This window comes from Poeciliopsis prolifica, unplaced genomic scaffold, assembly GCF_027474105.1.
Source record: "Poeciliopsis prolifica strain line A6 unplaced genomic scaffold, Auburn_PproV2 SCAFFOLD007, whole genome shotgun sequence".
Lineage (NCBI taxonomy): Eukaryota > Metazoa > Chordata > Actinopteri > Cyprinodontiformes > Poeciliidae > Poeciliopsis > Poeciliopsis prolifica.
In genome coordinates, this window is record NW_026562382.1 from 13714071 (window position 1) to 13739884 (window position 25814).

The 25814-nt window shown below is 36.5% G+C and overlaps 1 protein-coding gene across 2 annotated transcripts; it reads left to right on the forward strand.

Moving 5' to 3' along the window:
* Nucleotides 1–396: 396 nt before the first annotated feature.
* Nucleotides 397–25111, forward strand: bard1 (BRCA1 associated RING domain 1). 2 transcript variants are annotated; one of them, XM_055031569.1, is made up of 11 exons: nt 397–576; nt 1819–1875; nt 2389–2537; nt 4169–5184; nt 5626–5706; nt 8179–8351; nt 14152–14284; nt 14409–14541; nt 17251–17343; nt 23236–23333; nt 24389–25111. In XM_055031569.1, the coding sequence occupies exons 1-11, from the start codon at nt 485–487 to the stop codon at nt 24722–24724; spliced, it is 2361 nt and encodes a 786-aa protein (XP_054887544.1). In that variant the 5' UTR covers nt 397–484; the 3' UTR covers nt 24725–25111. The 2 variants fall into 2 exon arrangements, with proteins under 2 accessions (XP_054887544.1, XP_054887545.1); XM_055031570.1 differs by lacking the exons at nt 23236–23333; nt 24389–25111 and adding an exon at nt 17698–18364.
* The last annotated feature ends 703 nt before the right edge of the window (nt 25112–25814 follow it).

The following is a 25814-nucleotide window of genomic DNA, read 5'->3' on the forward strand; positions in this document are numbered from 1 at the left end:
ACTCAATATAATTATATCTGCTTGATGAAGCAGCAAATGATGCTGCAGTTCTGCAGGAAACATTGTCTGAACCTAATCGGAGCATTTAGTTGTATTACATCAAAGGTCATAATGATTTCTAATAATTATTTTTAAATTAATCAATTCCAGTCTGTGATGATAATCAGTCACATGTGTCAAAGCTTGTTTTGGAGAGATTTATGTTATTTTGTAAGTGAAGAAATATCCACAGCAAGTTTTGTAAATTTAACACAATATTTTGCCAGTAACTTTAGCCAAAATAGTACGGAACCGTTGCAGGGAATATCAACTATGAAGATACGCACGTGTCAGTTGACGTCACAACCCGTTAGTCACTTCCGTAAATAATTGGCGGGAGACGTAAAGAACCAGGAAGTAGTTTAGTGGTTTGTTTTTTAGCGGCAGGATTGGAGCCAAAGAGTTCGACAACAAATCGGTAGTAGAAATATTTCCCTTTGTCAAAATGGACAATACCACATCGCTACAGACTGATGACTGGAAGAACACGAAAGAGGCGGTTGCAAACTTCCGTCGACTGCTGCTCTGCTCCAAATGGTAAGTTGGTGCGAATCCGAACCGTTTTTCTGCGTAGCGACGCAAAGTGCAACAGAAACAGCTGTTTGACGAGGTGTATTCCTGTGAGGGGAATAAATATAACAGGATTAATCACTTCTAGCTTTAATACACGACGAGTCTAAACGTGCACAATCACGTCATTTTAACCTGATTGCTCACACGCAACAGAACAAGACAAAAGCTCGAGTATAACTCGATGCGTTGGAGTGATTTCTCCCACCATGTATGAGTGTATGACGTTACTGTGCGTTTGCAATTACATTTATTGAGAATATTTTCATGCCAGTATTCAATATGTTAAAGTCTATTTGCCTCTGCTAAAATGCCAGCTTTTTATGATGTAAAACAAGGAAAAGCATTTCAGAACTGTTTTAATTTTTCATTTGATTTATCAAACAGGTTGGGTTCTTTTTTTTTGGGGGGGGGGATGTAAATTATGAAGATCAACTATTGTGGCTGTGTAATTGTGGACATGCTCTTATAATTTCAGTGCTGCCATCACCGTACTATTTGGAGTACGGTGATGGCAGCATCATGCGTTGGGGCTGTTTTTGTTAAGTTTTAGGAACCATCAGTGTTGGTGCGAAAGTTTCAGCCTCCTAAAAGAAAGATGAAGAGGAACATCTTCCATTGTCTTAAGGACGACTCTGGTCATAAGACAATAAACACATTTTCTCATAAAGAATTTCAGCTTGTTCCTCTACATATTTGTACGCATTGGAGTCACTACTAAATTAAAAAGCACTCTACAATCATTTCTCCTGTCTTTTTAACAGGGCTGTGTGGACTTTTCACATCCACCAGGCAGAAAGAATAAACAAAGCTTTATATTGTGAGAACAATAATTCACAGTTGATGGTACACACAGCAGTCCAGGGATGAGGAATCTGATGAATTTAAATAAACAATCCCCAGGCAAAATAAGCTTCAGAGAAATAGCCTGATATGTTGGAAATGCATACAAGCAACAAGCAACACCATGCAAAGTCCCTGCAAATGACCATTTGTGTTTTTAGTTTTCCTCGTGTGATTTTAGTGAAGGGTGAATTGTATCAAATCTAGTTATTTTCTGTGATAAAGGGATTTAGCTCTTAATACTCTCAAAATGGTACAGATCAAAAACCAAATTACCGCTCCACAGCATCTTGCATTGCAATTACTTTTTTCTGTGGCAATGAGTTAAGCCGGCACAGACTAATAAATCCTTTCCCTGTTTCCCAGCTCAAATTTGATGGAGGAGCCGGTGTGTCTGGGGATGTGCGAGCATATGCTGTGCAGGTAATGTAACCTCATGGTGTTCTGCTGTGATATGCTTATTACGGGCAGGCGTTCGCCGTGGCAGGAATTTTTATTTGCCGAACACAGGTGTAGCTAATAATGATAATGATTGCTTCGTTGCATTTAAGTGCGCTACTGCCAAGATTGTGAATGTGTGGATGCTGGGTTACTGGCAGGGCATACTGGCATGCCTGAAAGGTATTTAAAAAACAGTCTGCTTTTCCTGCTATGACACATGAAAATGGCCACAGTGGGAGTCGTCTTCTTTCTGCCTCAGGCATGGAAAATGACTTAATTTATTTGGACTCATCTCTGCAGAGATGAAATGTTGCTAATACTGAAAGTATAAGGTTCACATGAATGAAGAAATCCAATATACTTAGATCCAAAGTTGGCACGAACTACAAACCTTTCCGTTTTGAAACTACTAAGAGGGGGAATCGATAGATGCACTGTACTTCTTTGTACTGAAATGTAAGCAGGACTCCCTTCTAAGAAAGGCTTATTGCTTAGGTCTTGTGCTGGCCCCCGGGCAGGAGACGGCTGCGCAGTGTGTCTCAGCCCTGCGTGGGTGAAGGACATTCAAATCAACAGGCAGCTTAGCAGCATCATACAGCTCTTCAGTGACTTGGAGTCCCTGCTTAATCCCACAGAACAACCAGGTAAATGCATGCACAGCAACATGTTTGTTTCAGTGAGTCCAAATATGTTTGTCACATTACAGCCACAAGCTTCATTGTTTCTTAATGGGATTTTGTGTTATGAGCAAATATGAAGTGATGTGTGATTAAAGTGGAAGGAAAAGCAGTCATGTTTTCCCAAAAAATACTAGAAAAGTGCAAATGCAGAAAGCCTGGTTTTGAGGTGAACTGCATAAAATATCAAATCACAATCAGCTTGGAGATTTTAATGGTTGGGTTGCAAATGACTGTTTCAATGCAGTATTTGGTTGGATATCACATTTAAAGGGACATGCGCCATCATTCTGCAGGCAAGTAATGTAAAGATCTGGAAAAAAATTGAGACCACTGCAAACTTTGTCAGTTCTCTGATTTCACTCTGTTTGAGTAAAATGAACGTTGTTCTTTTATTTTATGAACTGCTGACATTTCTCTGAAATTCCAAGAAAAAATATAGTATTTATTTGCAGAAAATGAGAAATGGTCACAAATAATTAAAAAGATACAGTGCTTTCAGACCTTAAATAATGCAAAGAAAACAAGTTCATTTAAAAACAACAATACTCCTGCTTTAACTCAGGAAGAGTTCAGGAATTCAAATTTTGTGGAATAACCATGAGGGTTTCAATAGGGATTCAGTACTGTCGTCTGTTATGTTTTTTTTTTCCAGAGCTGTATGTATTTAACCTATTGCTTGGTTTTTAGTTGCCCTTAAATCACATTATGTGTAATTCTTTGTATACCTGAGATGCTAAGCCTCACAGTTCACATTGAGAAAATTGTGTATATAATCAAATAATCAGGATATTTGATTATATACAAATATATTTAATATATATCAAATATATATATATATATATATATATATATATATATATATATATTATATATTATATTAATATTACGCTTTATATTAATATAAAGCATGATAATTACAGAATTATAATTATGTAATTGCATTGCAATTATATGTTTTCCTGGTATTGTGTCATCCATGGTGACTTTTCACTGCAGTTTCAACTTTTTTGGGTAGTTTGCCTCCTGGCTCTGTGCTAATTCCTCTTCTCAAAACATTTATTATCTTGACTTTTAACACATGAGGATACTTGGATCTAAACCATTCCAATGCAGCTCTGACTGTATTTAGGATTTCTGTTCTGTGCAAAGGGAACCATCTGCTTGTCTAACAGGTTTTCTTCTGGGTATGCTATGTATTTCTCTCCATCCATGTTCCCATTAGATCTGATGGGAAAAACAGCTGTTGCTGCTGAACCAATAAATCCCTGCAGTGTGATGCTGATGACATATTTGCATTCCACTTTAAAATGATGCACTTTCTTTTTTTTTTGGTACATCACATGAATTCCCAATAAAATTCTGAAATGCTTGTGGTTGTTTTATGAATACTATTGTGTTGTCAAATGTGTGCAAAAGTTGAATGCATTAAAATGAATTGTTGTAATTGTTTTAGATTTTAAGTGCATAATAGAATCTTATCACAGAAAAAAAGGCTTTCTGAAAACAACAATACAGTACAATGATGGAATTACTGTTTTGTTATTAACATATAGCACTTCTTATTATCTATTTGTTTTATATATATTTTATTTCAGACTGCTCTGTTGCTGAGGTCAGTTCGCAGGGGTCGGCTGCACTCCCAAAACACAAGAACTTTAAGATCTGGTTCAGTCCTCGCAGTCGAAAGGTGCGCTGCAAGGTGGAGAAGCCTTTAGAGGTCACTGCTCCAGACAGGAAGTCCAAAGTCCCTACAGCTCAGTGCCAGGACCTTTCAGTGTTTAATTTCACTTCGTCCTCCCAAGACTCTTCATCTTCACAAAATGAAAGTAATGTAAACAGTAAAGGAAAGAAAATATCTAAGAAAACTGCTACTACAAGGCAGGTTCAAGGGTGCCCTAGTACAACACGTAGACAGACTAAAGAGAGTTTGAAAAAGAAGAGGCTGGAGGCCATAAACCAGAAGTGGGGAATTACAGATGACCAAAATCCCTCATCTGGACCAGAGCCATCCTGTGCTGTCGGAACAAGAGAGTCCTGCAAAAGGGTTTCTTTCTTAAGCCCTTCTGTATCGACTGATGAGGCTCAGACTGAAGCCTCGCAGGTCTGTGAACTCAGTTTGACCAACTGCACAATAAACGAAAGTCTTCCAAGAGGGGAGATCAATATGCTGAGTCACCAAAGCCAGCATGGTCAGAGCACATCCAGTCAGATGGCGTCAACAAATAACCCAAATCTGGATGACAGTTCCAAAATAGACACAAATATGTCTCCCCTGGAGAGTCTCTCCAAAAGAAGCAAAACAGTGGAGAGAAACTGCTCATTGGAAACCACGCCAAAAAGACAGAGGGCTTCTTCAGGCCAAAGGAGAAAATCACCTTCACCTTTCACTGAGCGTTTAACTTTAGCAAGCCCCACAAGTGGAAAGAAAAAGAAACACCCAAGAGAAGGTAAACAGCATAGTCCATCTGTTGTAGCCCTCATGCCTTCAGACAGCCGCAATAAATCCGTGTGCAGTCCTCGGTCATCTTTTGGCCATTCAAGCCCTGGAAGCCCTGCAGTAATGAAGAGGAACCACAGAGGAGAAACCCCTCTACATCTTGCTGCAATAAAGGTGAAGACGTTTATTACTGATCTCATTACGCAAGCTAAAATGCAAGCGACTTTATTCAATGAACTAGATTTCAAGTTAACGTTGCGTCTATTGTCTCCTACAGAGACAATAGACGCAAAATGAAAATGAAATGTCAGTTAAAGGTGCTAATGTGGCCTTTTTATGGTTTACTTATTCTCTCCTAATGAAAACTCAATCCTTTCCAAATCCGTACTCAGGTGATCAGATAGGCATGTTCTGCTGTTCAGTAATCCTCATGAACATGGCTGTAATCCCTCCCAGTCTCACTGACATGGGAATCAATGGCTCTCTGTGGAGGCTGATTGATTAACATGGGATCTTTTTGTCCTCAGGCATCGGGTGTTATTTTTTCAAATGGGTTGACGTTACATTTTAGTGATTCTCACCTCCGGATTGTTGTTTACTATATGTACCCTGCAGGGAGATGTAGATTCTGTCCAAGAACTGCTGGATCAGGGAGCCGACCCCAACCTGAAAGATAACGCCGGCTGGACACCGCTGGTAAGTCTACATACATCAATCTAAGCAACTATACAGATGAAAGCAAAGAGAGATAAAAACAAACATGAAGGCCTGACTATGTTTGGCCACAGAAAACATGGACAAAAACCATGTTTTGGGTTGATGAGTGAAATTAGATGATTTGGACAACAAAATAGTGAACATGTTTGGCAAGAACAGAATAAAGGATTCTAGGAAAAGAATTTGGATCATCATGACTTAGTAGGATCTATGATAGTGAGGTGGTGTCCAGATTTAGTTCTCAACACAAAATACATTCTTTTTGTTTATATTGTTTTTCAGTGTTGTTAAATTTGATTTGAAATATGGGAATATGTGAAAATGTTTGGAAAACAATCGGGTTTTCAATTAGGTGTTCTAATTTTTAATATTTTACATGACTGTATTTGCATAAGTGTGAGACATTTTTACTGAATGAAAAATGCCACTCTTACCATAAATTATTTTAAATTTATCTTTATCATTGCAAGTTTCAATTATTTATGGTAAATAAGTAAAAAAAAAAAAAAAAACTTACAATGTGATTGAAAATGTTATTTTTGCTGTTTCCGCCACTGTTCCACAAGATCATCTATAAATGGAAATGAATTCAAAAGTATTATTAAAAACCGTTACTGTATGCATTTTGGTAAATGGTGTCTTGAAGTTTTTTCAAATGGAAATGTTAAAAAAAAATTGTTTCTGGTGCTACGAATGCTTTGTCATGCAGTCACAACCATACAGTTACCAAAAATAAAACAATAATCTTTTTTTTTAACCATCTTTAATCTTATCATGATGGTAGCAGAGAGTACTGCAAAAAATTCTAAGTTCATTTCGCTCAACCATGCACACAGTTCTCCCGAGAAAAGCTGGCCACACACATTTCTGACAACAGCCTGTAACAACCTAAGCTTTAGCTTTTCTTATGACAAGACGTCAGTTTTTTCTCAGTTTGATAGATGTAGCACAGGGGAATTTTGTCATTTTTATTCAGCACTAGATTTCATCTAATCCTTCACACTATTCATGTTAAGAGAATATTAAGCTCCAAACAAAAGAGAGCTTGAGTGCAATTTTAACTGTCTTTTCTTGTAGAAATTTATGTGAAATACAGCTACAAAGGGTTTTGCTGTGACTTTATCAGAGCGCTGTATCCTTGGAAAGACAATTACTGTAATTGCTGCAATTGTTTAACTCTAACCTAAAAGGTGTATTGCTTTGTGCTTTTACACAGTTCTGCTTCAACAGGAAAAGTTGGAAGTTCTGTCACTTGTTCCCATGGTTATCATGTTTTTTTTTTTGTCTTTGAGAACAAACGTCAGTGTTTGCCTCTGACTTTATTACATCGCTTAATGTGACTGCTAGTTCCCCTCAGACTTGTTCAATTTGAGCTCTGACAGTTTGCAGCAGATGTTTTGAAATGCTTACAATACACCTTTGAGTTTGAAATATTGTTTGACTGCTCATATATTTCTTGGAACTTATGCGAGCCTCTGCTCCCCGATGTGTCTTTTTCACTTCTCTGGTTTCAGCATCACTTTCATAACTCTGTTTTATTAGTCTTCTAAGATAATACGATTGTCTGCTTTTGTTCGTTTGGTGAGCTTTGAGCAAACAAAATTAGACAGATTTTGTTTCTGCACTTTACAAATCCGTGGATTTTAATTCCTGTGAGAAAAACAAACATTTGCTTGGTACAGATGGCCAGCACAAAAAAAAAAAAAAAAGACTGGAAATAGCCTGTGTTTGTATGAAACAGTTGGGTGGTAAGAAATGATAAAAGGCAAGTTTAATTTACTCAATAAAATATTGTAATGCAATTCATTCACAGTATTTACTGTACTGTGTCTTTCCTATTGTGACTTTTTATTTAAAATGGTTAACATTTTAGCTGAACTGTAAAATCTGAAAACCAAAACATACAATTTTATTAGAGGTACACAATGAATCGATCACAAATGTTACTGCAATATCACAGTCGACAATGACTGGTTGGACTTAATATTCGGTACACTATAATGTTTTAGATGTTATGCTTTCATATTAAATAAACCATTAACACGGGCTAAAAACTTTGTCAAATTAAAAAAATATTATTAGTTCTAAGCCTAATTTTTATTTGTTTCAGAAAAATATTGTTTTAAATGGCTAATAATTACAAAAAGTGAAAATAATTGGGTCTGTTTTAGTTTTTCATTAATTTGATTATGTATCAAAAAAAATATGCATGATAAATAAGTGTATTCAAGTTGTGGACTTATTTTTCAGAGGTAAACATTGTTTTCACAATGACATGATGTGTTTTTGGATATATTTTTGTCTCAAACAGCAAACTGGGAAACAGAAAAAAAAACCAAACACATTTCTTTGCAGAATTTATGGTAATAGACCTCTTTTGAAAATAACAGTGGACAATAATGAGCATGAGTTGCACAGAATGACTGCTAGCCTTTTTGCCTCTTGTTTCAGCATGAGGCATGTAATCTGGGCCACCTGGCAGCTGTGAAGGTTTTGGTCGCCAGGGGAGCCCTGTTGAACACACCTGGCTATGAAAATGATTCTCCACTCCATGATGCTGTGAGGAACGGACATGCAGCCATTGTTAAGCTGCTGCTGCAGCTCGGTGCTTCCCAGAACGTTCTGTAAGTTGCATGTATGTCTTTTCTTGTCGAAGTAGTCTTGTTGACTACTTTTCTGTTCAACTCTCCTAGTGATAGTTGTAACTATTAACATCATAAGCATTTTTGTGACGTCATGCTGAAGATCCAGTGATGAAAAGAGTAGGAGCTTCTTTGATATGTTTGTGAAGTAGGAAGAATTTTTGTCTTGCACAAAATAATTTTAATCATGTTCTGCATTTTTTTCTCCAAACTTTTTTTTTGTAAATTGCCCTAATATAATGAAAATGTATTAGTTTTAGTCAAGTCATTATATCTTGAGAACCTCATACTGGCCCATGCCCACTTTCATCCATCTTTGTAATAAATACTTTGAAGCTTGGCAACAAGAGTTTCTCTGTCAATGCGGAATATTTATTTTTTACATTAAAGGTAAAGGATATGGTTGTCGACAGCTGCTCCCTGCTAAATCTGGCAAATTGTATTGTATGTACCTCTCAAGCCCATTCCAATCAAAGAAAGTACTTTAATTTTGGATGTAAAATACTTGGACAAAATAAGACTGACAGCTGAGGCAGTGAAGCTTTGATACAGGAAGGAAAGCATTTTCACTTAATTCAAATGTTACCTTTTGTAATAAGCACATCTTTCTCAGTTTCCTGCCTAAAGGTAGTAAAAATAATAAACCCACACTGTTGCTTGGGTTCGAATCCCAAGTCTTTCTGCATGGAGTTTTGCATGCTTTCTCTGCATGCGTGGATTCTTTCATTGTCTAAAAACATGACTGTTAGATTAATAAGTTATTCTAAAAATGCCCATAGATGTGAATGTGTGCATGCATGGTTCTTTGTATGTGTGTCTCTATGTTGCCTTGTGGTGGACTGGCAACCCATCTACAGTGTACCCCAAATCTCACCCAATAACTGGCAGAGTTATTGCCTGTATCCTCTTGTCCGGATACAGATAATAACTGGATGGATACATAAATGGTAAAATGCTTTTTTCCCAGTCACTCGTGAGCCGTGTGCATAAGAACAGGGTGTGAGGAAAAAAAAAGTGTGCATAGGTGGACAGATGCAAGGCTAATGATGCTGTATTAACACTTATGGAAGCAGTGTTGATGGGCAGAACATTGTTTGTAATGAGGTAGGAGACATTAGGTCATCGTTATGATTATTAGTCTGTTTGGTCAGGGTTGCTTTCCTTCTTTGGTAATTACCAATTGTCTTTTTTTCTACATTGCTTGCTTCACTGTGTTTGTCTTATTGCTTGGATGACTCCTTTAATGCATGGCCATACATTTTTCGCTTCTGTAACCTCTTAGTACTGACGCAGAGAGCCTTTCAGGTCACTGCCTGGTGAATGCAATCATCATCCAAACTTCTTCCTTGCCTGCCACATTCACACAAGCCAAGCAAAGACATCTGCCAGTTCAATTCCTAATGGAATGACTGGCACAAAGCTCTGGGTTTGGAAATAGTTTTTGATGGTTTCCTTTGTTGCCTGTGTGCGTGACAGATTTCCATCTTTTAACTGTATTCTTTCATTGCTATCCTGTTCCATTGCTGTGTTGCACTTGAAAACCTGTGCAATTGATTGTAAAAGACTAGTGCCATTTAGCTACCATTATCAAAATTCTGTCTGAGGGATCAGTTATTTATTCCCAAATAAATCATCTTTATTACAAGTTAAAACAAGCAAAAGATTCTGTATTTCGGACTTTAAAAAAGGCATCACTAAAATGACGCTTTTAGTACCTCTTTATATAGTGTACAATCTTGCAAGATTTTTAAGCTGAACTGAATGGACATTTCAAAGCATAAAATAAAAATAAAATATTCAACATATTTGGTTTTTACCAGTCCTGTTTGTTTTTTTAAACAGGCAGAACTTCTCATGGTTGGCTGTGTGCTTTTTTTTTTTTTTTTTCCATTCTCTATTTCTTTGAGCCTCAGAACTCAGTTGTTAGTGTCTAGGGGAAAGAGGTTGTTAGTGTCTTAATAGTTCATCAATGGCTAGATGAACTATTAAGAAACAGACTTTGGAGTAGAGGCTGGGTGGGGTTGTCAAATTGAATATATTTATTTTTCTATTTTCTTTCAGCTTTTTTCATATTCAAGTTTTAGTTATGAATTTTTAACATATACAATAAATACTTCAACATATTGTCAGATATTTTGACAAGAGTCTGAGCATCACACTCAGGGTCAAGCGAACATTGATATTTTGAGAACTCAGGACCCAAACTGCACTTAATAAGAGATCAAGACTAATATAAAGCGTCTGTCTAGAATATTCTATAAAGATTTTGAGGGAAAACAATTATTGTGGGTGAAAAGTCAGATTTGTGTGTTAGTGCTTACTATAGCAGCAAAAACCTTATTTGCATAATCAACCTTGCATTAGACATGAGTCTTAGTTTTAAATCTAAATGTATTTTATACACCTGGACAGCCACATGATATGTAAAATAATGCTCTGCATCTGTGCTGCAGGTGTAAATATTACCAGAGCTGAACTTTTAGGACGTGACGTTAGAAGTGGCCTGAAAATTACACACTAAACATGCAAAAGGCAACTTGCTGCCACTGGTTATTACCATGTGATTAAAGTAAAAAAAAAAAAAATGACAGTAAGTAGGTAAGAAGTTTCTCGGTATGTTTGAACTGACAGCTGGCGGAGGACTAATGCTCAATCTATACACTAATTCAAAACCTTCAATATATATTTGGTTAATTAATGTCAACTCAGGGCCTTAATGAGTGCTCGCATGTCATGAAAATGTACTGCATATAAACTGGACCTGTGTAGTTACAAAATTTATGCTCATTAAACAAATAAGCAATGTCATTAAATAGTTGAAGGTAATTGTGAAATCCTTTTTTGGAACGTTTCTATTTTCTAGCGGTTTGTTTTAACATTTATAAAAATATATTGATTACCTCATAGTGACATATGCTTTTTGGTCTTAATGTTATTTAACATTTAAATGAGACCGCATGTGTACAAACTGGAGCCTTTGTTGGCTATGTAATTATCTGCATTCAGTTCTCATAGTTAGACGGAGTCAACATGTCACTACAAAATAAACAAAATGTTATCATTTTGAGGAGACACAAGACAGTAAATGTCTTAATTAGAATTCTGTGCTTATGTTTTTATAGCTGGCAAAATTATTCTCCAGCTTTGTTCTACCTCAATGGTTCACAGAATGTGTTTTGGTGAGAAAGACTGAGTGGAAGCAGAAACTTTGCTTGTTTACAGGAAAGCCTGAGAGGCCACCTTTACGATGATGTGTGTCTGACAACCTTTAGAGAGTGGGTGTCATTATGTTCCCCATCTTTGAAGTATACCCCATAAACTATACTGTCTGCTGTAGTTGCTTGCCAAGCCAAAGTGCAGACGGAAGAGTTTTGGCTCCTATGTGGTGAACTCTAATTGTTTTCAGTGGAAATTTGAAATATTGCTAATGGCTTGCTGCAGGAACTGAGGGACTGTTGGAAATGACGAGACACCCTCTGTTAATTTTACTGTTAATTTTGAGCTAAATTTAAAAATTATATATGCAGTAAAAGTCAGTGGTCTTTTGTCTAACCTATGCACAAATTCATAGGTGTGGAAGAAAGAACATTTTGCGGAGGGTGCAAACTGCTGACCTAAAATGGCTCATAAGTCTTTATAATTCAAATAGTCATTTTTGCCTTACACCTAAAGATTAATTTTAACACGAACCATAAAACCTTTGGCACTAAGAAGAAAAAATAGCTTATACAACCTTGTTTACATACAGATTTATTTCTCATTTTGAGTTTCAGAGCAAAAAAAAAAGTTTACTGTGAGAGAAAATGCAGTTGAAGGAGTAGAAAAATATATAGCATACTGAAGCCAACTGACATGGACGGTCAAAATGAAAATCTTTTGTCATTAGATTTATTTTATTGTGTGGAATAAAAATGCAAATGTTTGCATGAAAACAAGAACTGAAAACATCCTTATAATTTTTCTATGTAAACACATAAGCTATTATAGGGCTGCATAATGTATCGCTATTGCAATGTCACGACTGTTTAGATTGCGATAATTGTTATTGCATTGTTATAATGGTGGCAGTGATTAGTTTTGATGAATGTTGCAGCTCCTGCTCACTAGAATCAAACTTGTGATCAAGCAGAAGCAGAGCCCTGTAGTGTTTACTACTTTACCTCCGCCGTGATTTATTTTTATTTTTTTCCTTTCCCTTGAAATTTTAACATATTCTTGTCACATGCACACAGCACCGTGTGTCCATGCATATGTTGAAGTGTCAGGGACATTCTCTGTTTGTTTATATTTGTGTGTGTATTCAGCTGGGAGAATGAATCCAAATGAAATATTTTATGGACCAGTGGACCTATTAATTGTCCCCCAGGTGTTATCTTTGCTGACGCCTAATCTTTTAGAGACGACCTGCTGGGCTCGGTTCTTCTATTTGTATCCTCTCTTCCTGCCATCCTCTCTCTTCATCCCTTTTTTCCCCTCTTTTGCACTTTGTCAAGGTGACCTTTCAGGCAGCTTTCTCAAACTCGCACTTCATTTCAACATCCTCTTTGTAACCAGGAGATGGTTACACTTTTATCATCTTTGAGTGTCTGTGCATAGCGGTGCTTTTGATTTGATTTTAAGCTTCACACTGTATTGAAAAGGTTACTGTGTACCAGATTTAAAATATATGCTGAATCCCCACAGAAATGGGGATCTTCTTCTTTAGATGCATTTCTCGAAATATCAGATGTTTTGTAACCGTGCGAAGAAGTCGGAGGGAAATGATGCCTGGATAGGGAGAACATGCAGGCATCATTTCCTGCATGTGTTTGTAAAGAAGAGCTCCAGTCAGGATTCAAATTCATTTTAGTGTAAGGAAACAGTTTTAATAACTGAAACACCACACAAGTCAACAAATAAAAAGTAAAAATAAAACTAAAATGAAGTTCGACAAGGATGTTTCTATCATGCACTTTGAGGAGGGGTGTGAGGCTCACTGTTGGGGAACTCGAGCAGCAGTAGACATCTAAGAGTGACTAGGCGTCCATGATGATTTATTACAGTCTTACCAGAGTTGGCAATGATTGTGTAGAGTGTTGTATTAATGGAAAGAAAATAATTTTGATCTTTGATGAAACTGAAATTTATATTTTGGTTTTACATCATAAAACTAAAGAAAGACAAAGATTATTGTTCATCAAGGGAAAATCGTATATTGTTGCACAGCATCACAGAACAGGTGGGGTGTGTTTTTATTTCTTTTACTTTTGGCTGATTGTTTTTCCCTCAACACGTGGTTATTGAACTCTACAGTTCTGCTTGGCCAGAGGTCATGACTTAGATTTGCAAGTATTGTGATAACATGTTGGAAGAATATTAATTTCTCATTGAGAGGATGTTCTAATGTGAGGAGGGCCAAAATGGGGGGTGAGAAATACTTAACAAATTGTCTTGAAATTAGACTGGTAAAATGTAGAAAATAGAAATAGAAAATAGAAACAAATAGAAATAGAAACTCTAAAATTTAAAATTTTTACACATACGAATCTTGACAAAATTCTGTTGGTGGTTACTATTATGTTTAACATCAGAAGTTATTCTTTATGAGATACCGGAGTACAGAACGGAACATCATGTTGCACTAAAACTCTTGTGTTTTGTGCGTCCTTTTGCTTTAGTTGTGTTTTATTTTGTTTTGTTGTTTTTTTTAATCCTCATCTTCACAAACTCATTAACACACAAAGAAGTACATTCTTTGAAACACTGATATGCTTTATCTGTGAATTTCATGTCCTCTTTGCAGTAATCTACATGGGAAGCGTCCTGCAGATTATGCAGTGAGCCAGGAGATGCTGGCGATTTTCCAGGAAGCTGCAGAAGGAATCCAATATGCTAATTCTCATACATCTCATAGCCCCTCAGCCACTATCTCTGTGGTATGTCTTCATAAATCAGTGAATAATCCTTTTTTCCATCTTGCATTTGGCAACCCTCAAGCGGTGATATTCTCGCATTAAGTGCCCGGAGACAGTATAACCATGTTCTTATGTCTCATTTTAGTCGAGTGAGAGTGCGAGAAGGGATCAGACTTTAATGTTATTGGCCAGCAAGCTATCATCACCAGAGCAGTGTCAGCTCGTCAAACTGGGAGTGCTACTGGGAGGAAGGATTGTTGATACCTTTTCTGGATCAGGTAGTGTTATTTTATCCTACTTACCAACTCTTGCTCATGGATATCCATTATTTCAGGAATAAACCTGAAATTCTGCCTCTATGTTACAAATTCTCATTGCTTGACAACCATTATTTTCTAGCAACATTTTAGCAATTGAGATTTGCAGGAGTAAACAATAGATATAAAAATTTAAGATGCACCTTCAGAATTTTGTTGCCGATTTCCATTTATTGTAAAACTTTTTTCACTGTGATACCAATTCCTATTTTTGTTTTTTCTGAGCTCTTTTGGAGCTATTGCATAGAATGAAAGAAACAGCATTCAAAATAATTTTTTTTTGTTTTTTTTTTCCTCGTCTTCCTGTTATGAGTCGACATAAATTACATATCCTTTATATTAGGATCCAAATGATAACACAGAGCAGCAGTTTTCCAACCTGATGGGTCGTTAGCAGGCGTCACATGCAGAGGAGTTAATTGGACCATTTGAATCAGCTGTGTTGGAGCAAAGACTCATCTAAAACTGGCAGGACACTGGCGTTTGGACACCTATGGCCTAGTTAAACTCTCACGTGGCAAATTCGCTAAAGGTTAAAAGAAGGTCGATCAAGGTGAAAATTGGTCAACAGCCAGTTTTCACTGCAGTCCCTTCATACAGATGTTGTTGCATAAACAACAGCTTGCCCAATATTCTTGGAAGTACACAGAAGTTGTGATATAAATGGGCAGTTTTGCCCCAGCTTCCCATTTTGGAAGAATGAGAAATCTATCATAAAGAGACAGTCACACTATGCAGTTCTAATGTTTGGTGAAATTATTTTTGCAATCTTAGAGGTTTTTTTTTTGTAAACTGAAATGGTATTTTTCCCCCACACACACAGCTATGCTCCATACACCTTACTAAGAAACCTAGATCCATTTGGACTGTAAAAGCTGTGAGTCAGTACCTGAACATTATCACTCATGAAGGTTCAACAGTAGCAAACAGCTGCTTTTAGTGCTGTATACATCATTGTGATGCAGCAGCTCCTTCACTGTTGCATAGTAATGGCTGGAAGAACACTGGAGAGCAGAAGTAATTGAAATCGTTCTTCATAAAATGTTTGGAGGTGCTGTCAGAGTGATGAATTCACACTAATGAAAGGCAGAGGAGCTTCTTGTTGTTTCCCCCCCTCTGGCTGCAGGGGTGACTGTTTGTACTTCCAGACTTTTTTTTTTTTCAGTTTTTATCATTTCAAGCTGAATGCTACAGTTTTAATGCAAAATGTAAAAGGGTTTTTACCCCTGGGATATAATTATGTTCGTTCTGCACTTGTCAACTCTGCTCATTCATTGAACGAAGAGGCAATAAGCTTGTATTTAAATTTTAATTAACCTATAATTATGTGACCCTGCCTTTTATGACAAAATCCTTACTCTGGTTTTTGTTTTATTGTCAGCAGCAGTTTGACAGGCGTACAGTAGGTTTACCTGGTCACTCACTCAAAGTGAGAAACACTGGCGAATTAACGCTGTGAAAAGTATACATTGCAGCTAGGGTAACATAGGAGCTATGAAATCTGTTTTATTTGCACTTTTAACGTTTTTTTTTTCAAATTTGTTTTCTAATAAACACATTGAAAATGTGTTTATTAACCTAAGAATGAAATCACCTCAACAGCCAGAAAATTACATTTTCTCTAAATGTATAAATGAAAAACTGAGATATGAGAGAATGTTGTTTTGCTGTGTGTATATCTGATGATTGCTAATGTTATACTTAAAAGCATTCGTAGTGTTGGACAAAGTAGAGTACCTTCAAATAAAAGTGGGAAACATTATTTGGCTCTTCTGAACCAAGCGTGACACACACACGTCTTTGTGTGTCAGGCTTTGCTGTAAATGCGCCTTCAACATTTTTGCATTCCTCCATCTTTGCATGTTTAGAGATCTTTACATTTGACTTTTTTTTCTTTCAACATCAGTTTTCCACAGGCTCATTTAGATCTAGTTCTGACCTAGTTTGTTACAATTACGAAGAACTGGTTGGATAGACTGCTTTGTGCACTATAATGTCTCAGGTTTTAGGCATAAAAACTCTGCTTGCTAATACTTAATTTAACCACTTGAGATCTTCAAGACATGACCAGTTTTTTTTAAGGGATGATGGAAACATTGTCAAGACAGAGACAATTAGGTTATAGTGTGGGATATGTGGGTTAATTGAAATGGTTGTCACAGTGTTAACCACTAATGTGGTCTTATGCAATATTTAGTAATCATATCAGAACGCAATATTTTCGACTATCGTGTGGGCGTATAGTTCCTGATAAAGAAAAGAAGAAGATTAGAGGATTTCTGAATGCAGCTTGTTTAACTGGATTTTATTTACTTTTCTGATATATATATTTTTTTCCTCCTCAAAAATGTGAAAGTCATGTCTCATTGCCCTGCTTTCTTGTTTATGTGCCACATAAAATCCCAATAAAATGTCGGTGTGTCATAATGTGACATGTTAAAAGTTCCAGTACAAATACAGTAGGGAGGTACTACGTCTCCATGTCTGATGCACAATAAGCTACTCCTTAATGACCTCTTATTTTTATTTGTTCTTTATGCCTTATTATTGATCACACAACCTGAAACTTTCTAGTCAAGCACTGACTGCTGTTCTTTTAAGTTTGTAGCACAACTCCCTTAAGTGTCTCTTTTCAGTTTGGTTTTGTACATGTTTGTTTTCTTCTCCCAGTGAGCCATGTCGTTGTGCCAGAAGGACAAATGCCCACCACCTACTCCACCCTCCTGGGTCTTCTTGCTGGCTGCTGGGTTGTCAAATACAGCTGTAAGTATGAAGTGAGCTGCTGACTGGAACAATTCTCTGCGGGCACCTTCTTTTGAATTTGATGTTAAAGCTACTGCTGGAAGCCTCTCACCACAGCCATCCTAAGGCAGTGCCATTGCAGTTTTTTCATACTTTTTGGCACCTGTAAATAAAAAAAATAAAATAAAATAAGACATTCTTTTGAGCAAGGCCAGCTCAACATTGATTTTTTTTTTTTTTTTTTCTGACAAAGCTCCCTCTTTGCAATAGCAAATGACTTTGGCTGTAACATTTTACAATGACCAATTGATTTATACATTTATCATTTCCTGCTATGTTTGAAGCAACATCTGAATTGCTCTCTTCTTATTTCAGGGCTTTACTTTAAGCAACACTGAGTTTACTTTTGAGGCTTCCCATGCAAGAAAGACAAGAGGCTAATTCTCCTCAGTACCGAAGAAATCTAAAACCTGTCTTCAAACTTTGTGGTCTCTGCAAGCCGTTAAAATCAGACTACTTGTGTGGAGTAAGGATTTCTAAATGCAGAACACGCACTACTCTGGGAAGCATTCAAAGAAAAATGTTGCAACAGGCAATTTTCAGATCAATAGTTTGTGCCTCATGCGGTGTGTGCACTCACCTGCTTACATGTCTGACAGGCAGAAGAGGCAGGTGGATGACTGGGGGATAGAATTTGGTTAACGATTACCCCAGAAGTCTTCAATATCGATAGCAATTAAATGATGGCCTAGTCACTTTGCCTCCTCTCGTTTCGGTAATCTGAAAACCAGTTTTGCTATTCTCAGCTAGTCCCACTCTACCCCCTGCCATCCCAGTACCAAGTTAACAAGCAGAAATGAGTAAGCCGGCATCCAGCAAAGGAAAAAGAGACTAGCTGTCAAAGAGTTTTCTGGCACCTTGGCGTGCCCTTTGCTGCTGTATTTGTCAGTAGCATCACTTCACTGTCGGTGTGTGCATGTGTGTTGAGCACAATGCTACGAGTGCTGCTGCCTGCCAGTTCGGCTCCAGATGTGTGTTTCAGGAATATTTTGTGCATTTGGACCACATTCAGCCCTTTCCTTTTGTTTTCTTTTTCCCTCCACGCCGGCTGAACACTTGACACATCTTCACTCCCTCATGACAGTCACTGTGCCATCTTTTCTGTTTCTGTCCGGGTGTATGTGTGACTTCTCACTGTCACCTGGCTTTGTGTGCCATCGCTGCCATTTAGGCCAAGGCTTGGATTACCTCTTTTGTCGGAATTATGTTTTGTAGCGCTGTTGTTATTTTAGGGAAGTAGGATTAACATTTTATCCTGTCTAAGAAGATTCTCCTTTAGGTTGAGTGGTGGGGGGTAAACTATTAAATAGATCTGTCACAAGTTAAAAATGTTCTTCTTTTATGCTTCAATATAAAAATAAAACCATGCATTTTAATTTAACATAAGTTTATTTCTTAAAATGCAAGATAGAAATAAACTAATTTTACATAAGTAACATAGGAAACAAAATGCTAATTAGCATTTCTATTAACATCAATTGAAAATTTATTTTTTTGCTGACCTTTATAAGGATCAAAACATGAATTTACCCACCGGAACACATTATCTATCTGAAGTTTCTGCTCTGAACTAATTCTTTACTTGTCATGCTCCAATTACTGCACTTTGCCAAAGTGTCTGACTCATCGCTCTGTGGTGAGTCACAAAACCTCTACTGCTGTTATCAGTTACAGTTGCACCTTTAAAGGAAATGGAAACTGCACCACAAATGTAGGATATAAGGCATTACATGTTGTGTGGAGATTGCTCACTTTGCATCAATACAGGTACAGCTTATCATTTTCACCACTGTATGTGTGTGTGTATATATATATATATATATATATATATATATATATATATATATATATATATATATACACACACAAAATGGTAATGGCAAACCAACCAGACATTGTCGTAGTGGATAAACATCAGAGGAAAGCCATTGTGGTAGATGTAGCAATACCAAGTGATTGCAACATCAGGAAAAAGGAGCACGAGAAACTGGAGAAATACCAGGGCCTCAGGGAGGAACTGGAGAGGGCCTGGAAGGTGAAGACCACAGTGGTGCCTGTGGTCATCGGGGCCCTCGGGGCAGTAACCCCCAAACTGGAGCAGTGGCTACAACAGATCCCAGGAACAACATCAGACATCTCAGTCCAGAAATGTGCAGTCCTTGGCACAGCCAAGATACTGCGCAGAACCCTCAAGCTCCCAGGCCTCTGGTAGAGGACCCGAGCTCAGAGGATAAGAACCACCCGCGGTGGGTGAGAAGGGAATTATATATATATATATATATATATATATATATAAAGACGATTTAACAGCATTTTCAATTTATTTTTGACGGATTAAAGCTCATTATCTCTTCTCTTCTTTGCATGTCATAACATAATATAAATAGAATACTAAAAGAAAAAATAAATGTTCAAAGTAAATGACATATGAACAGTTTTAGTGAGATTTTTATGTTAAGAAATTAAATATTTTAAATGTGCAGAAAAGGGGATAAAAATGTGAAATCAGAGGATATTTAGTTACATATATATATATATATATATATATATATATAAAGACGATTTAACAGCATTTTCAATTTATTTTTGACGGATTAAAGCTCATTATCTCTTCTCTTCTTTGCATGTCATAACATAATATAAATAGAATAAGAAGAATTCAACTTTTAGTACAAGATCTGTTCAAAATTATAAATAGGTCAGGTTTTTTCTTGCTGATAGTCATCCCTGCTTTTTTTTACGTCTCAGCTGTAGATTTTGATTTCCACCAATTCCTTTTCTTTTCCAACAATATATGTCTCATAAGAGAGAGGGGGGAAAAAAACTGTAGGATTTCTTTGATAGAGCTAGTAGTTTTGAATCCAACATAAAATTAGGTAATTACAAGATTTTATTAATTTATGCATTAAATGAAATAAAAAATCCTACTTGATTAAAAAAAGTTTATCTCATAATTTTTTTTCTACAGTTTGGTAGAGCAAATTTCGAAACCCCTTATAGCTTATTATCCATTCACTGTTTAGGGAAGAAAAATATATCAATGTCAATGTCAAATTTAATTATATAAGCACTTTAAAAACAGGTATAAAACTGCACCAAAGTGCTGTACAAGAATGACAATAACATAAGTTGATCAAAACAGAAGAGCTACTCCAATAGTGTTTCAACAAGTCATCCTATTCTCTTCTAGATTGACAAATATATTCCTTGTGATTGGCTTATTTACTGTTTGTGTAGGGCTGCAACTGATCATAATTTAGTTACAGATTAATCTATCAATTATTCTGATGATCAATTGATCAATTGACTATTAGACCTCAAATAATTGCCGAAGAATAGAAATGAATTTTGAGAAGCGATTTAAAATGTCCCAGGCTGTGGGCAGATCTATTTTTTGTTTATGACCAACCGATCACTGTTCGAGTCGCATAATTTTATTCACCAGCAGATTTTCCTTTGCGTGTCCAAAGAGCATTAGCTACCAATCTCAGAATTGAAAGATCGAACCGTTGCTTAAAGTGAAGTTATGATCATTAACCTGAATGTTTTGTTGCTGTTGCTGTCACGTTGCCAGAGAAAGGGCATTCCTTTCAGTTCACAAGTTCCACCTTTCCCTTTTTAGCCTGCAGTGAGAGACTGAGTAAGGGTCAAGCCTCTGTGAAACATATGACCCTGCCAGAGGCATGACTGCCAGGAACTGGACTCGGGTCTGCTCTCTCTGGGACTGTGTTGAGAATGCAGATGACTCAGATGTGTCTTTGTATGTGAACTTGAGCTCATTCAGTCATGTTTAGGAAATGAGATTGGATATGGTCTATTTGTGTTGTTGAGATGCTGCAGGCTGTAGTGTAGAAAATCTAGGAGCAACCACCTCTGAATTTATGTGAGTTTGATTTTATTTTTAAAGGTTGTTTGGAATATTGAAAGTTTACCTAAAATTCTAATTTGTGAGCCAAATCCAAGTTTTTGAATATTTTTTTCAAGTTTGGTTTTGACATGTGTATTTAACCATGTACTCGTGACTGCTTGAGTTTCTTTTATTACTGAAGTTCTGTGTCTTCTTGTTACTCCTAATTGCCCATATTGCACCTCATGGCATCTCTTCAAGGTCATTTGTTTGAGGATTAAACTCCTCCTGACCTGATCCACGTGTCATAATGAGCTGCAGTTGGTTTAATGTTTAATCAGTGGGGAGCATTTATCTTGCCACTCACTCATTCTGTGACTCACAAAGGTTGGAGGTTAGAAGTTGAACTGAACATAAATAAATATGCTAATAAGTCCTCAGCACTAAGCACAATCGTCCGCAGCGATTAACCTCAGTATCTGCTCCTTTTCTTTAGCCCAGCTCCCCCACAGGAAACAAAACTATAATTAAGTGGGCTGAAGAAATGTAATCACAGTGCCACACCATTTACTGCTTCTTACAGATATGAATGTATGTAATTTGCTTTATTGTGGCAGGGTTTTTCACTTGCACACATTTATACAAATTTTCTGACTTTGCTGAACAGCTGGGAGAAACGTTCCAGCAAATAAAGATGCCGTCAAATGATTGTGGAGGTGGTAGTGAGGTGAACCGTATGTGTTTCCATGGATACAACGCTGATTAAAATTGCGTCCGTCTCTGAGTTGTAAACTATAAATTAATTTTCAGGAGTAAACGTAAATGTGGATGGTTAGAGAATGGTTCTGTTTTGTTAGCGATGTATTAAAAAGCAGTGAGTCATACAGCAACAGATATATCAAACACACAACCTCCCCCTGGCATAGTTACCATCAACTCCTTGTGATATTTGGATGAAGGACCTTTGTTTTTAAATGCTCATGGCATTTTCTTTGTTTCAAAACTTTCCATCTGTAAAATGTTATAACTAAGAGTAGGAACCATCAGTCATTCATCATTCCTTGATAATCATAGTGTAAATAACATGGTTCTTGTTAAACCATGTTATTTACATGGTTTATCATGTAAATAAATGTAAACTTTGTTTACATTTGAGGGCATTAAGAGAACAGGCTTTCCCTTTTTTGCTTTCTAAACAATTGTTTGCCTGGTTAATAACCAATAAAGTGACTTCTTGTAGTTCTCTAACTGTGATGTCTATAGGCTTTTCTCTCCCACCATCCTCCTAATTGAGTGGAGGAAAGATGAATTTAAAATATGTCTAATTGCCTGTGATGAAGGTATAATTCTAAATTTGTCTATGTAAGTATGTTTTACGGCATTCTACATTTGGATTTGTCTGAAATTCTGATCTGGACTGAGCTTTTTATATCTTGCAATTGACTTGGAGGTGTGATGAGAAACATCTGAAAGTGTATCCATACCATGTGATGCTTGTGTGATGCGTTTTCAAAAGAAGTTATGAAAAACATTACATCCATCTCACAATTCCCACAACATGATGGCCATTAACAGAGAATTTTGATTCATGGGTTGTTTGATTTTTTTTATTTTTTTTATGCATTATCGCTTGATATAAATACAAAATGCATAATCCCATTTTTACCATAACTTGCTGCTGTAACACCTACATTTCTCCAGCCTCTGTGGGACATTTGTATTCTAACTCTTTAAATAAATGTACATTTTCTTATCAAACTGGCTGTCACAGTTTGAGTTGCACTGTGTTAAAGTTTTGTCTGATATTTGCGATGACAGTCGCTTCGTTAACTTCATAACTCTGGGAGCATCTCTCTGTCAACAACTTCAACTTGGCAATCCTTGAAATCTAGCTTGTAACAGAGTTGTCACAAGCTTTGTCATCCTCTCAAAACTTGTCGCAATCTTTCATGTCAGCATAATCAGCTGCAAGCTTAATTTTGTTTGCTTTATCTGTTTGTCGGCAGGGGTGAAAGCATGTCTGCAGGCGGAAAAGTGGCTGCCTGAAGCTGAGCATGAAGCGGGAGAAGGCCCTCAGCGCAGTCGCATCAACATATGTAGTTTGGTAAACTTTAAACACACAAATACAAAGAAATAAAAACATACATCAACAGACACATGTCTAGTTTAGAGTCTTGTTTAGCTTTAATATATTTGAGGATACGGAATATTTAAATTCCGTATCCTCCTAAGCGTTTGTTGTTGTTTTTTTTTTTTTTTTGTGTTGTTTTTTTAGATGTCCAAAAGAAAATAGCTGAAACAAAAACTCAAACTATCCTCAAATGGCGAGGCAAACACTTTGCACTGGCGAAGTCAGAGTCATGACCTCAGACCAAACAAGAATTTGTTGCAAGGCTTGAAAATTGCTGCTTGCTCACCAGACAGCAGATGGATTGAGTGATCTTTATAGAAAATAGAACTGAACTTTCTGTCTTGAGGCCGCATTTACCACCAGAATTAGATTTTAGTGTAGCTTCAGTTTATTAATAGGGATTAATGTTGGGAAAAAAAAAGAGCCGTTATATGCATGAAAAACTACAATTTATGCAAATTTGTATTGTTATTAGACAATGTAAATACAAGTAGCTATTTTCTTTACAACTATAGGACAGTGCTTTCCTCTTTTTTTACTCTTTTTTTGCTAAAATGACAAAAAGTTAAAACTTTTAATGTGATACCGTAAATAGTAATAAAGACACTCATGACTTTAGATAAAAACGGAACTTAATGTAATGTATAATTAAAGATTATTACTTGAAATGTTTTACTCTATAATCTTTGAGCTACTTTGAACAGTTCTCTAATTTAGTGCTGCTTTAAACAGCAACACTAGTTAGTTTCTTTTGAGGGTGAGGTTTTTGAAAATCTCTTATTGGCAAAGTATCTAAGTTAAGTACTTGTACAGTAAATTTGATAGCATTTATGAATTTCATAGAGATTTAATTGGAGAATTATTTTGCCTTGAACACAAGAGCCTCAGATCTGTTTTATCTGTTTGTGTTTTATGTTTTCTGAGCTACTCTTTTTATGGAATAATAATTATTCATCTGGAATTAGTAGGAGCTACGCAAGCATGAAAAAAACCTAAATAACACATTAACGAGAGTTTTGTTTCTCCAGCTTCCACCGCTTTTCGATGGCTGCTTCTTCTTCCTTCTCGGCTCCTTTAAGGGGCCAACAAAAGATGAGCTCGCCAAGCTGTTGCGAGAAGGAGGCGGCCAACTTCTGAGCCGGCAGCCAAAGCCGGACAGCGACGTTACACAGACTCTGAATGCAGCAGCCTACCATGCAGAGCCAGGCTCTGACCAGACCCTCTGCACCCAGTACATCATCTACGACCCACAGGGAACCTACAAGCCGGCGGTTGTCAGACGAGGGAAAGTGTGGTCTGCTCCCTCAACCTGGATCATTAACTGCATTGCAGCCTTCCGCCTTCTCCCTGTGCCTCAGCATTAAATTATCTGTTTTTTGTTCTTTTTTTTTTTTTTTGTTCACCATTACATTTCTTCTATATTTTACTCACTCAGAATGGTTTTTAACTTGTGGTACATTGGTTGTTTTCAATCACAAATAACTAGTTCCTTTGCAAATGAAAACAATTATGTTTCGTTTTATGATTCTGTATGTGTTTAAAATATGACACAAATGCTAATAAAGTTGTTCTTTGTAGACTTGTATTATTAACCAATGTTTGCTTTCAGTGCCTTTTAAGACTGAATAACTAAAATGGAAATTGAAAAAAAATCAATCCAGCCAATACATTTGTGTTTTCAGAAAATTTGTCTATGTAGTATTTGTGGAGTAGTTGTGCAATTGTACATTTCTCTGAATTAAAAATATTCTTCAGTATATTGCCTTTGTTTTTTTATTCTGTGGAGACTGCTAGTAGAAATGCAATTAATAATAAGAAAAGAGATCTAAAATGCTAAAATTTAGGAATTTACTATTATAATTAGAGCTACGTCAACAAAAAGGGATTGTTCTTAGTTTGTGGTTGTCATAAGACAATGTGGAGACAATTCTCTGTTTATCTGTGATACACATGTGCTTGTGTACCTGGAAACAAGAAATATGTGAGGAGGATGGTAAGTACTTATACACTGTACGTCCTACTCTGTAAATGAATACTCATACATTCTGATGAGGCTTATCAGATTCAAAGTAGCTATAGTAGCTTTCTTATCAAATTTCTCTCATTAAGCACACATTTCTGTATTAAAATATTTACACATATTTGATGTAATATCCTGATCTTAAAAGTTACGTCAATAGCTGTTGGAACATTTTCAAAATAACCAGAAATGAAGGCATTAAAACACCAGTCTAATGTATGCAGTCTGTGTAACTTGGTGAAATGAGTTATTGAAATAAAATTTCAATATTTAAGTTATAAAGCTTTATTGGATTGAAACTATATTTACTTAAAATAAATATACACTACTAAAAAAAAAATAATGGGAACACTCAAATAACATCCTCGATCTGAATGAATGAAATAAATATGAAAATAATTTCCACCTGTTGTCTATTCCATTTGCACAACAGC

Coding starts and splice junctions, on each gene's coding strand:
- bard1 (XM_055031569.1), top strand. CDS start 485: ATGGACAATACCACATCGCTACAGACTGATGACTGGAAGAACACGAAA. Junction 1,876..2,388: donor TGCGAGCATATGCTGTGCAG/GTAATGTAACCT, acceptor CTTATTGCTTAG/GTCTTGTGCTGGCCCCCGGG. Junction 14,285..14,408: donor CCTCAGCCACTATCTCTGTG/GTATGTCTTCAT, acceptor GTCTCATTTTAG/TCGAGTGAGAGTGCGAGAAG.